Source organism: Bos javanicus, chromosome 3 (assembly GCF_032452875.1).
Source record: "Bos javanicus breed banteng chromosome 3, ARS-OSU_banteng_1.0, whole genome shotgun sequence".
Taxonomy (NCBI): domain Eukaryota; kingdom Metazoa; phylum Chordata; class Mammalia; order Artiodactyla; family Bovidae; genus Bos; species Bos javanicus.
In genome coordinates, this window is record NC_083870.1 from 27,902,003 (window position 1) to 27,916,498 (window position 14,496).

Here is a 14,496-nt window from a genome sequence, read left to right on the forward strand (position 1 = left end):
AACTAATTTCTAAATGCACTGTAGAAGGGTACACAGAAATGAAGCCTTCTTCCTAGAGTTAACACTGCTTACTTCCAACTGATGACAGGAGACAGAGTCACAGGGTAGCCTAATGAGAACTGATCAGGATATTCTGTCTGGCGATAATAGCAAATGTAAAACAGGGAAAGCTCAGACTCCCCTTCTGGTTGCCGTCAGATTTGTGTAATAAACCTGTACTCACGTATGTGTGCACACACATATCTGTAAAATTCAATTCCCCAGAGTCTGACCATGGCAGTGCCCACTCTCTTGTTTTTAATAATAATATTTTCCATGTAATCTCTCTTAGACCATTTGGAGGTTTTTGTCCATTCCAAACTCAAAGGAAAAAAAATTAGCATTTAGATAGGATTGCACCAGCATTAAAATCAACTGAAATGGAAACAGAGATCATGAGAGGTTTGAGATGCCTAGAGTTTTTTTTTTTTTTTCCCCTAGGATGATTCCAATATGACATTCAGGGCACAGTGAATCCCTCGGCCGGTGTCAGCGATAATCATATTCACTTAGATTTGTCCCTGGTGCCCCATTCTCACACGGCTTCCTCGCCAGGTCTCCTGAGGCTCACATTTCTCATAAGAGGGGCCCCTCCAAGCTCCTGCTGCTCCTTCTGCAGGAATAATCAGTGCAGAGACACAGGGTGCATATATGGTCCTTTCTGCTCAGACAGAGAAACACGAGATGCACTTGGTTGCCCATGGATTTGAAATACTCTCTCTAGATTCTCTACCCCATTCCAACCTCCACACACACTTTTACTGTCACACCCTCAACTTTCCCTAAGTCTAAATTCCAGAGTTTTCCTGCAGCTGCCCACTCTCAGGATCTATCCTGCTTTGGCAAGCAGAAAGGACCCCAAGGAAACAACTTGGGAGATCACTCACAGCAAAGCGCCCCTTACTGACCACACAGGTTCTGCTTCTTCAATAAGAGATGTCTTTAACAAAAGCACTACACAGGTGTAGATTCTTGTGTGAACAAAACAGACCCACATCCTCACTTATCTCATAGAGTCTTGTCTGCTACCTGTTTGAGGACATTTTCAGGATCTGTTAGCAGCATTCGGAAGTTTCTATAATCTGGTATATCGCTGATTATATTTGCTGGCGGTGAATTCCTGAAACACAGACTGACACATGCACTGGCGGAGGTGTGTCCAGAATGCTTTGTGGCTCTCGGAGCTCCTGATGAACCAAACTCACATTCTTCCTCATTTTGCCTTTTACTGCTGCTCTCCTGGATCCTCCAGCCCACGGGAGTGAGGCCCTTTTCATGCTAATGTCTGTGTGTGGTTGGTGTTTTCCTGTCTTGCAAACCCATTGATTAAACTCCACAGTCTTCCCCGCGGCTCATCAGTATTCCCTTCCTGAATGTATGCCCCTGCGTCCACCCCGCTCCACCGCCTCCCATATTCATTCCAGCCTCTGAGTCTGTCCAGGACTCACTCCCTGGTATCTTTCCACCCAAGAGAGTAACTTTGATTCTTCTCTCCCACAGGAAGATGACTTGAACGGAATCCATATTGTGGCCTTTGCGGAGAGGAGTGACCCAGGTAGGAACCCTACACCCCATCCCCACTCTTACACACCTTAAGCCAAAACTGACCTCTCTCCTTTGTCAGCCCTCACCCTTTCTTCCGTCATTTCCGGTCTTCCGCAAACCTCAAGGTAACGAACGCCCCCTGGTGGTAGCCTGTTAGGGATGATTCCACATTCAAATATGCACACAGCTAAGAGAGTATGCGGGAGAAGGCAATGGCACCTCACTCAAGTACTCTTGCCTGGAAAATCCCATGGATGGAGGAGCCTGGTGAGCTACAGTCCATGGGGTCGCTAAGAGTCGGACACGACTGAGCAACTTCACTTTCACTTTTCACTTTCATGCATTGGAGAAGGAAATGGCAACTCACTCCAGTGTTCTTGCCTGGAGAATCCTGGGGACGGGGGAGCCTGGTGGGCTGCTGTCTCTGGGGTCGCACAGAGTCGGACACGACTGAAGCAACTTAGCAGCAGCAGCAAGAGAGTATGCCGGAGAAGGCAATGGCACTCCACTCCAGTACTCTTGCCTGGAAAATCCCATGGACGGAGGAGCCTGGTGGGCTGCAGTCCATGCGGTCGCCAAGAGTCGGACACAACTGAGCGACTTCACTTTCACTTTTCACTTTTATGCATTGGAGAAGGAAATGTCAACCCACTCCAGTGTTCTTGCCTGGAGAATCCCAGGCACGGGGGAGCCTGGTGGGCTGCCATCTATGGGGTCGTACAGAGTTGGACATGATTGAAGCGACTTAGCAGCAGCAGCAGCAAGAGAGTATGACCCTGGAGAAGGAAATGACAACCTACTCCAGTATTCTTGCCTGGACAATCTCATGTACAGAGGAGCCTTGGCAGGCTACAGTCCGTGGGGTCGCAAAGAACTGGACACTACTGAGCGACTAAGCACAGCACAAGTGAGTATGAACCTCATTCTGCCTAGCTGCCTATTAAGAAGCACTGAGGACTAAGGAGGAGGATGTTAAAACATCCTGGCTTTAAGGATGTGTATGTGGGTGCTATGCTTAGTCGCTCAGTCGTGTCCAACTCTGCGACCCCAAAGACTGTAGCCCACCAGGCTTCTCTGTCCATGGGGATTCTCCAGGCAAGAATACTGGAGTGGTTTGCCATGCCCTCCTTCAGGGGATCTTCCCAACCCAGAGATCTAACCCTGGTCTCCCACATTGTGGGCAGATTCTTTACTGTCTGAGCCACCAGGGAAGCCCAAGAATACTGGAGTGGGTAGTCTATCCCTTCTCTAGGGGATCTTCCCAGCCCAGGAATGGAACCAGGGTCTCCTGCATTGAAGCTGAGCTACCAGGGAAGCCCCTGTGTATAGGAGGAGGGAGGTAAATTTCTGTTCACATTTAAACTTCATTTACCAATGTTGTGATCTAGCCTATATGAATTACAATCCTACCTTAAAATAACAACTGTGTATCCTTTGGTCTGCAAAATATTGTCTATGCTTGGGAAATTTCATAGAAAATATTCCACCAAATAATGAGAACTGGGCAAAACAAGCAGCTTATTTCTAAAGTACAAAATGACCCTATAAATGGGTGTTAAGCTGGTCAAGTTCTTCCTGGTTTCACTCTTTTTAACACCAGTGGAGAGTGAAGGGCAGGAAAAATTAATTTTGCAGGTGGTGAAATTCTGGATTCCTACAGCAGTGCTCTGTAAATAAAGTTTCCCAAAGGGAAGGGTAAGCGGTGATTGTGAAGTGTGTTTTGGAAGACTTGGGGCAATCCAAAACACAACCAGAGAAGGCAGGGAACTTCCTTTAGGATGGCTAAGCAGCCAGGCGATGAGGTGCCTGGGCAGGGTTTCCCAACCCAACAGTGCCACTGAGCCACCTGGGACTGACTGAAACAAGCTCTGAGCCAAGTGCTGATGCCCTGTGGGGTTTGGGAACCACTGTTCCGGGTAAGATACATTTGTATGGCATTTGCCTCAGCCTCTCATATATTCATTCATAAAGACAGATAAGGAAGTAGCGGGTCAGAGAAGTTCAACAAACTGCTGAAGAGGGCACAATGAGCTAGTAGGAGGCCACAAAGAGGGGACGGTTGTCCCATTCATCAATATATACCTGGTTCTTGTCTGTGCCTTGACAGAGTAGGTGCTTAATAAATACCTGTAAGCAGATGATTAGATATGCTGATGACTGGCTGAGACCGAGCCCAGCTCGTCACTATCTGAACAGCATTTTGTTTCTTTGGTAAAACACTGTCAGCCTCCACAGTTTCTTACAAACTGAAACCCAGATGGTTTTATCATGCAATTTTTAAAATTGAGGTATAACTCACATACCATAAGATACACTGTTCTTTAAATATTTATGTATTTGGCTACCCTGGGTCTTAGTTGTGACCTGCGAACTCTTAGTGGCAGCATGTGGGATCTAGTTCCCTGACCAGGGATCGAACCCGCCTGTGCACTGGGAGCACTGAGTCTTAGCCACTGGGCCACCATGGAAGTCCCTAAGGTTCACCTTTCCTAAGTGTGCAATTCAGCAGTTTTACTATATTCACAAAGTTGTGCAAACATCACCACTATCTAATTCCAGAACACTTTCATCATCTCAAAAAAATCTCATCTCAATTAGCAGCCACTCCTATTCCCTTTTCCTCCACCCGCTGGCAACAACTCAATGTACTTTCTGTCTCTAGGGATTTGACTGTTCTGGATAGTTCATGTAAATGAAGTCATGTAATATGTAGCCTTTTGTACCTAGCATCTTTCACTTACCATAATGTTTTCCATATTCATCTGTATGTGGTATGCATCAATAATTCATTCCTTTTTAGGGTCAAATAATATTCCTCTGTATGAAAAACAAATTTATGCTCCAAATTATCTGAAAGCTTCCTTCCCATTTTTTTCATTAATTTTTTGGAATGTTCACTCGTGTCCCAGTTTTCCCATCATTGACTTGCAGATTTGGGAAAACTCTTCAAGGAAACCTAATCTGTGTCCAAAAAAAATATCAGTACGTTTCCAGCTTTTTTCCACAATTCTGGCTACCCCCAGCCCCTGGAGAAGAAAATAGCAAAGAAGCCAGTTGCCCAAGGTTTACAAGCTATAATCAAACCGAATGGGATCCCTGGTGTTGTGTGAACAGAGATGAAATGGCCATCAGCAGCAGCCTGCTGGCGAGACTCCAGGGGGCTTCCTTTCCCACCCCCTGCCCCCTCCCAGGATTGTGGGGAGGCCTGTCTGGCTCTCTGGAACAATGGAACAAAGAGGCCTCGGAGAAGCTGCAGGAACCTGTTTGACCGAGATTGCTGCTGTAATGAATCAAGCTCCTGAAACTACTTCCACCTCCTCCCTGCGCAAATATCCCTGGGCCTGAAGCCTTGTCTTGCCCCACAGGAGCCCATGCTGGGGCTTGTTACTGGGAAGCTGGAAGAAATGCACTGGGGGTGGAGGTTGGGGAGGGAGGATGGGCTCACAGCATCTTTCCTCAGGGAGGGGGTGGGGGACTGGCCCGCTCAGGGCTGGGAAAGAGAAAGACTTTTCCGTGAAAGTTCCTGACTCTGCGACTAGTCAGTCATTACTGCAGGTCACTGATGTGTAACCAGGGCAGAGGGGCCTGGCTGCAGGACTAGGAATTTCATTCCTACCCAGACAGTACTTCCTGATATAGCTGCTCTTGCTAACAAACTCCGCGGGGCCCATTGCACCAACAAAACCCCTACCCAGTCACCAAAGAAAATAGTACAGGTCTCTTAAAGAGCTAAGAGTCTGGAGGAAGTGTGCTCTGGGCTTTATGGAGGTGGTCCTATTTGGTCCTTAAAGCCACCATGTGATATATGCAAGATGATGATCCCCCCAGCATCAGATGAGAAAAGTGATTCTTAAGGGTTAAATGACTTGCCCAAATCACTTGCTGTATTCAAGCCAAGATTCAAATTCTGGCAAGCTGTCTTGACCTCTGACTACATCGTGATTCTGATAAAGATGAGGATGATGGTGACTTATTGTATTCTTAGATGAAGTAACCCCATGTGGGAGGTACTACTTTTATTTTTACAACTGATGAAGTCGAGGAGGCCCAGAGCAGCTGACTTGCTGGGGAGCAGTGGATCTGGAATTAAACTGAGCGCTGACTGGGTGCATAGCCCCACCCTGAAACACAAAGCCCTACTTCGTGTCTACCCATCTTTCAGAATTACTACCCTGCAGAGTCTGAGTGACTGTTTAGCCTGCCCTCCTTCCTCTCCGCTGTCCTTTACCACCCTCTGCACCTCCAACATTTGAAAAGACCCAAAGAAGTTCAGTGAAGCACTCAAGATGGCATGTTAGAGGCATAGCAGGCACAGGAGTTTAGATTTCTGGATGGCTCCTTTGGGCACTGTCCACCCAACCACACTACCTCCCTGGGGTCGCCCCAGCCAGCTGCGGGCTCTGAGCAAGGGATGGGGGAGGTGGGAGCCAAGAGAGCAAGAAAAAGAAGAGGGAGTGAGGAGAAAGGAGCCACCTGGAAGCTTGACAGCCCAATCAATGAAGAAAACTACCTCCCCACTGATGCTCCCAGATTTGGAATCTACAATTATTCAGCAGCAGCAGTAATAAAGGTCTCTCCGAGTGACCTGTCTCTCAAGGACTCTCCCAGCGGTTCTGACAGTCCCAGTTGAGGACTTGTGTTCAGGGATTGCAGACCCTGCCTGCTCTCTGGCCCTGAGCACAACTGCTAGATCTCTTCTGCGGTGAGCTCTCCCCCCGGTTGTGACTGCAGGCAGGCCTGGCTGGAAATGACCTTTACAGCTCTCTGGTCTTGCCCAGTGCCCTGTGGTGCTGCCCGGCTTCCTCTTCCACAGCCTCCTCTCAGCTCTTGCGCTCAGAATGCAGCCAGATCTACTGTTTGACAGGTGTGAAAATGATCCATCCCCCCTGCCGCCCCCAGAGGTGTCTGCATCAGGCTGACATCTTTAGAGCACTGGATGAAAGGGTCACAAAGTGGCATTTCTACGTGAGCTCATGCTGGATGGATATGGGCACCGGGGACATCAGCACTAACAAGCTGGAGATGCACTGAGATGCACTGAGGCTGCTGTCTGAGCCTATGGAATACAACCAGTGAGCGGCCCCTAGTGCAAGGGTCCAAGCCCTTGTTCCAACTGAGTTTCAACAGCCTCAGGTTCTTGTAAAATGTTTTTGACACTAGTTGCCTCAAATAGGAAGACTGACTGCTTAATTGAGCTTCCAAATTTAAATTTGATCAAATTTAAAATGCAGTTCTTGCTAAATATAGTTCCAAGCACTGAAATATCTGCATATTTCATCTTCACAGCAGCCCTGTGCTTATAGGTAGTCATCATCGTTCAGTCGCTAAATCGTGTGTCTGGCTCTTTGCGACTCCATGGACTGTAGCCCATCAGGCTCCTCTGTCCAAGGAATTTCCCTGGCAAGACTACTGGAGTGGGTTGCCATTTCCTTCTCCAGGGGATCTTCCCAACCCAGGGACTGAACTCATGTCTCCTGCATTGCAAGCAGATTCTTTACCACTGAGCCACCAGGGAAGCCCTTGTAAGCAATAGGTACTGTCATTATCATCTTCCCTGATATGCAGTTAGGGAACAAAGGTATGGAGACATTAAGCAGCATCCCTCGGTCATATGACTAATCAGTGCTAGAACTGGGATTCCAACCCAGGCAGTCCAGCCCCAGGCCCTGGACTGTAACCGCCACCTCTGCTCCTGTACCCTTTGCCTTGCCCACCAGTTCCCGACCCCAAGAGCTCGGGTTTCCCAGATGGCGCTGGTAGTAAAGAACCCACCTGCCAATGCAGGAGACATAAGAGACGAGGGTTCGATCCCTGGGTCAGGAAGATCCTCTGGAGAAGGGCATGGCAACCCACTCTAGTATTCTCGACTGGGAAATCCCATGGATAGAGGAGCCTGACAGACCACAGTTGCAAAGAGGCGGACACGACTGAAGCGACTTAGCACATATGCACACACACAAGAGCTAGGAGACAGAGAGGAGGAGCGCCATGGTAAGGACTGATAGGGTATGCTAATGCCTCAGGGGCCAGCTCAGGACTGTGGGGCCCATACCATGGCCCCCATCTAACAGCTGACTGAGTGACTCACCTTGTCAGGGACATGCTCTCAACTTTGTCTCCCATGGCTCCCAAAGGGCCCAGGTTCAGACGCCACGCTGCTGCTTACGCACTGAGTGGGCCTCTGAAAGGAGACCTCTCAGGTGACTGCCCTCCACACCTCTGTGTCCCGGCATCTGGCCCTGGATCTGATACATGTGGGCACACAGGATATACCTGCCCAATGACACCAGGAGCCCTCCTACTAACGAAGGATGAACATAGTGAAGAACACTTGACATGAATTAAATGCTAATGGAGTGGGAAAGAAAGAAGACAGGGAAAATCTTTGCAGTCTCTTCTGCAAGTGCCTGGCATGATAACAATAGTATCATTTTTATCAACAAGCCCCCAAGGTCACAGGGAAGCTCTTTTCTCCATTGTCAGTTGAGATAGAAGTCCCAGAGAGGTTAAGTGACCTGTGCAGGGTCTTCTAAGTCCAGACACAACCTGCAAGCCACGTGATGCCTGCTTATTTGTGTCACCTCCCTCAGAAGCAATAGTCACAGGACTTCGCCATCCAGCCCGGTTCCCCAAGCCTAGGCCTGTCTCCAGGAGCGAGACTCCGAGTCCCATAACTGCACCTGGGGTAGCAATGTGGGGGCGGGGGTGTCTCCAGCGTATTTATGGGATGAGCACCGCCAGCCCCTGAGGATGGGTCAGGAGGACAGTGTGAGGGCCTGGTGGGCAGCGTGCAGAAGGCCTGGACCTGTTACTGTGGGGCCCTTGCTGGGTCTGAGACACACAAGTGTCTGCCAGACAGGCCCTGGCTTCTAGCACGGCTGGAACTGGCCTGGAACTGGTCCCCCAGGGCTTGTGCAGCCTCATTCCCACCAGGCCCTCCCTGCCTGGGAAGGAGGAAAGCATAATGATCATCGTCTCCTCCCATAAAGATGTGATTCCCAGAGGCCTCCTGCTCACCGTGGGAAACCTGGCTCAGCCTGAGCCCTAGGCTCTGGGTCGTGGGATCTCAGGGTCCAGTCTCGTCTGGCAGGGAAGGAATCAGAGCTCTCACTGCATCGGGCGTGCATGTATGTGTGCTCAGTCATGTCCTACTCTTTGTGACACCATGGACTGTAGCCCAGCAGGCTCCTCTGTCCATGGAGTTTCCCAGGCAAGAATATTGGAGTGGGTTGCCATTTCCTCCTCCAGGGGATCTTCCTGATCCAGGGATCAAACCTGCATCTGGTTTATTGTTTTTTTTTTTAATTCATTTATTTTTAATTGAAAGATAATTGCTTTACAATATTGGTTTGGTTTCTGCCATACATCAACATGAATTAGCCATAGTTGTACATATGTCCGGGGTTTCCCAGATGGTGCTAGTGGTAAAGAACCCACCTGCCAATGCAGAAGGCGTGAGAGATGAGGGTTTGATCCTGGGTTGGGAAGATCCCCTGGAGAAGGAAATGGCAATCCACTCCAGTATTCTTGCCTGGAAAATCCCATGGACAGAGGAGCCTGGCAGGCTACAGTCCATGGGGTTGCGAAGAGTTGCGCACAACTGAAGCGACTTAGCCCACACGTATGTACATATGTTATCTGTTACAGAGCCCAGTTTGAGTTCCCTGAATCAAACAGCAAATGTCCATTGGCTACCTATTTTACATGGGCTTCTTTGGTAGCTCAGATGGTAAAGAATCTGCCTGCAATTCAGGAGACTGGGTTCATTCCCTGGGTCGGAAAGATCCCCTAGAGAAGGGAATGGCAACCCACTCCAGTATTCTTGCCTGGAGAATCCCATGGACAGAGGTACGTGGTGGGCCACCGTCCGTGGGGTTGCAAAGAGTCGGACCTGACTGAGCAATTAACATAGCCACATATATATATTAAATATGGTAGTGTTTATGCTTCCATACTACTCTCTCCATTCATCTCACCCTCTCCATCCTCCCCCTCGCCTGTGTCCATAGTCTGATCTCTGTGTCTGCATCTCCATTACTTGCATTCTTTACCATTGGCCCCTCTTCTTTATTTGGATCCAGCTCTGAGATTCCAGGCACACTCAGGGAAATCACTGACAGCCAACTGAACAGGCTGTGGCTCAGCTGCAGACTAGAAAGAGGGGAAGGGGACCGTGACTACTGGGGAAGTGGGAGGCAAAGGCCAGCCCACCAGCCCCCAGGTCCACCCACGTGTCTCCCACTGCCCATGCCCTCGCTCCCTCACGCGGATGCTTTCACTCCTGGTGCTCGAATCTCAAGCACAGACTTGAGCAAGAAGATGCAGCAGTTTGGGTCAGTGTGTGGAGACCACACACTATGGACTATGGAAACAGAACCTGAGGTGTAGACCAAAGACCTGAGTTAGAATCCTGGCTCTGCCACTTGCTGGTGTGAGATGCTGGGCAAATCAGGCACTCTCCCTGCATCTGAATTTCATCCTCTTTAAAATGGAGATAATAACATCTTCCTACCCTTCATCAGGACTAGATACAAAGATTAAATGCAAAAGTACTTAACAGCCAGTAGCCAGTAAACGCTTGAGAAATACTGGTAAAATCAAGGTTGGGCAACATGATCGCAGGCTTCCTGCATATAAAGAACAATACCCTGTGTGCTTAAAGGAAGAAGACTTCTTGAGAAAAAAGGAAATTTCAGTTTGATGAAAGAAAACAACTCTTGGCTGTCTGGGTTACTGATTCTGTACTAGACCTTTAGGGAGGCCAGAGGGTCTCAGTGCTGGAAACATTCAAGAGAGAAGACAGACCAATGTTCTGGGTGGGGCTATCTATACACCTGCCTGGATATGTGGGATATTTGGGAATCCCTTCTGGCTTTGAGAATAGTGGCTTCTCTAACTAATGACCACAGAGAATAGCTCTTTACTTTCAATGCTGAAATAACTGCTAGTCTATAAATCTCAATAATATTTCCTCTTTTTTCTTAATCTACCTTTTAAAAAAGAATTACAGGCTATTCTTTTTGAGAAATACATGGTTACAGTCTTAAAAGGCCTCTAAGCTGGGTATATCATTGATAAGAAAATGTTCATTAATTTCAAACTCATTCATTCATTCATTCATATAGTTGCAACTGTGAACTAGTCTTGTGCTTAACATTGAATTATGAAAGTGAAATATGGCTCCCAACACCTGCCTTCTTGGTCAAAAAGAGGGATCCACAGTGGATGTGTCCCTTTTCCAGGACACCTGTTTTAAAACGAAACAGAAGTGGTCCCTAAGAAGAAACTGAACTTGTAAGTTAAAATTTTAGTGACTAAATACATATGAGGGCAGTGTGGCTGTCTTAATTCTGCTTTCACAGATGAATGAGAATTCATTCCAACAAGGATTTCAGGCTGGGGATTAATGGAGGTAAATAGGGCTTGTGAGCCTTGGATCAGGAATATAAAAATTAACCTAATGACTTTAAAACAAAGTAAGTACACCTTGCTTTAATCCTGCACTGAGGCAAGGTTCTCATAGTCATAGCAGCTGCTGTAGCCACCCCTGCAGCCTTCAATCAGCAACAGGGACCAGAAGGAATCACTCTATGATATACCACCTCCTGGGGTAACTGCACAGGAAAATGTCTTCTCTGCCACATGGGTCCAAAACTGTATCTAGCCCACCCTTGTGCCCAGATCATTGCACTTAAGACATAAGCACTGGATAAACAGATGAACAGCCAGGTTCCTCGTATTCAGGCAGAAGAATGTCAGAGAATTTCAGAAGAATCATAACTAAGCCTTACTTTGTGTCAGGCATCATCTAAGTGCTATAGACACTAACTCATGTAACTAATAATCAGTCCACAAAATCGGTACTATTGTTATCATCCCCCTTTTACAGACAAGAAACCAAGACATTAAATGACTTGCCCTAAGTCACACTCCAAACAGCAGACCCAGGATTTGGACCGTTTGGCCCAAGGGTCCACATGTTTAAGAATCAAGCTGGGCTGCCTCCCTGAAGAACAGGTTCTGTTCTTGGAAATATTCAGGGATGCAGAGGGAGTAGCCCATTACAGAATACATCATCCGGAATGTCAAAAACTGCCCTTGACTCTGGATGAAACTTCCCAACGTTAATGGCAACTCATTTGTTAATTTATTTGAGGCATGTTTTTTGAGCTGTCCTCGCTCCTCCATAGGCACAAAGAATATTCTCCTCACAAAAAAAACCTTTCTGTATTTTTAAAAACAAGCATTAAACCACAATTTTGACTTATCTTGTTTACGTAAAAACTCCAGATCATTTGATTTTTCTTGCAGGACCCAATTTTTGTTCCTTCAATCTTTCTCTTTTTATCTCCAAACCTGCTCTGAAACAGAAATGTCCCTGTATGTACATTCCTATTTATAAATCGTGATATGTGGGTTTTCCATCAGAAACGAGCAGTGCCATCTTGTGTGTTCGGCTTCCGTTCAGATCTTCTTCCTCTACACTTGTACCTAGACCTGTTTCTGCCTTCCCTTACGTCAGTCAGTCTTCTGCACTTCAGCTTTACCTTCTACATGAATTCCGGACTGTGTTGTTGAATTTCATCTTCTCTGTGAATTTCTGATTTGTCACATGTGATTCTTGCTTTCCAGAGTACTGGCAGCCGCACCTTATTTGTAGCCATCCATCTCTTCTCGGCTGCTGAAAGTGGTGACTGAAGCTCTTGAGGAAAAACCCCCCAGTGCAGTCTGTGTATTTGATGATACATAAACTCAGAGATAACCCAGGTGGCACCATAGTCCCTGTCCTGTGACACATCGACACGCCCAGAGAAGGCAGATTCATAGTGTCCAGGTAGCAGCAGCCAATGGCACTCTGGAGGGACCTTCTCAGCCACACCTGCAGGCAGCAGGAGGAATAGTCCCACCTCCACTCCCACCCCTACAGTGATAGATGTTAAACTCTAAAGCACAAAACCCCATCCATCTCTGTCATACAGTCTAATTTGTCATACAATTCAGAGGATAGATGGAAAAATCACCCAGACCACCCAGATCTCTGCAGGATAGGGCTGCAGGCCATAAAGACCCTCTTCTCTGCTAGAGGTAGCTCTGCCTTCCAGGTAACAAGGGCTGAGGGGTCCACTCTGAATCTTTAGTATGATTTAGCCACACTTAAGGAGAAGGTGATGGCACCCCACTCCAGTACTCTTGCCTGGAAAATCCCATGGACAGAGGAGCCTGGTGGGCCGTAGTCCATGGGGTCGCGAAGAGTCCAACACGACTGAGCGACTTCACTTTCACTTTTCACTTTCATGCATTGGAGAAGGAAATGGCAACCCACTCCACTGTTCTTGCCTGGAGAATCCCAGGGACGGCGGAGCCTGGTGGGCTGCCGTCTATGGGGTCCCACAGAGTCGGACACGACTGAAGCAGCTTAGCAGCAGCCGCAGCAGCAGCCACACTTAAAAAAAAAGACTACACTCACTCAAAGCAGAGCTGCTAAAAATAGTGTGCATTTTGCCTAGAGTGTATTAGGGAAGAGGAAGTGCAGGGAAAATACTTTCCCAAGAGGTCCCAGGTAGCCAAACAAAGGCTAGGGTGCCTGGAGAGAGGAGAGGTGTGTTCAACAGAGGCTGCAGAGAGGGGTTCAAACTGACTGGTGGTGTTAGTTGCTCAGTCATGTCCAACTCTTTGCGACCCCATGGACTATAGCCCACCAGGCTCCTCTGTCCTTGAAATTCTCCAGGGAAGAATACTGGAGAGGATAGCCATTTTTCTTCTCCAGGGGGTCTTTCTGACCCAGGGATGGAATCCCTGTCTCGTGCATTGCAGGCAGATTTTTTACTGTCTGAGCCACAGGGAAGCCAAATTGATTGAATGCCGTAGATTTCTTTTCCAGTATGTGGTCCACCCAGCATGGGGACAGGTCTTCCTTGTATCTGTGTGTGTTAGTCACTCAATCATATCCAACTCTTTGCAACCCCATGGACTGTACAGCCTGTCAGACTCCTCTGTCCATGGAATTTTCCAGGCAATAATACTGGAGTGGATTGCCATCTCCAGGGTATCTTCCCTACTCAGGATTGAACCCAGGTCTCATGAATTGCAGGCAGATGCTTTACCGTCTGAGCTACTAAGTCATCACTGGTCCCCTTCATCCCAATTGCTGGGCCTCTTCAGATCCATCTCCCCTCAACCTCATCTGTATCCCCCCAGAGAACTCAGTGAGGCCTCCTTACAGTCTTCTCTGTCCTAGGGCTCTTGCACCAGAGGGTTCACCAAGAGACTCTGAGGTCTTTCCATTTTCCTGAGTTTTATTCTAAAACAAACCATGAGTCCCCTATATTCTGGGATTCCCTGAAATCATGGAGCTTTTATATGTGGACACATGGGCGTGCTTTTTCCAGCACCTGGACTTGTACACACAAACATATACACACTGGCACAGAGCTTATTCTCAGGGACTTGTTACAACCTAAACTCTTTGTTACCGATTGGGAGTTGGGGAGAGGGATGCTGAAGATTTAGGCTATGCTTTCTCTTAATAAACATTCCTTTTTTTTCTTACTAAACAAAATTTTTGTTTATGACATAAAGTTTCTGATTTTTAGTTCTTCAAGGTTTAGGCTTTCTGTGCTCTTGAAGCCATCAGCTTGTCTTAATGAGGCTTGTATTTGCTTTTCATATGAATCATCCTTCCCCTGGTGGGCAATGAATGCTGTGAATTGAATGAGAAGAGGGCAGAGCTCTCAGGGAAATAGTGAGAGGGAGGAAAGGAACCCCATTCACTAACTCAGAGCTTTGAAACCAACTGTCATAAAGAACCTACCTGCCAATGCAGGTAGACGTAAGCGATGCGGGTTTGATCCTGGGTCGAAAAGATCCCCTGGAAGAGGGCACAGCAGCTCACTTCAGTATTCTTGCCTGGAG

General features: G+C 47.7%; 1 protein-coding gene across 1 annotated transcript in view; it reads left to right on the top strand.

The window, feature by feature from the left end:
- Positions 1–14,496, top strand: part of CASQ2 (calsequestrin 2) — a 70,509-nt gene that overhangs the window by 50,648 nt on the left and 5,365 nt on the right. The window contains exon 8 of the mRNA XM_061410245.1: positions 1,540–1,594. Coding sequence (XP_061266229.1) covers positions 1,540–1,594 — 55 coding nt within the window. The remainder of the gene's footprint in view (positions 1–1,539; positions 1,595–14,496) is intronic.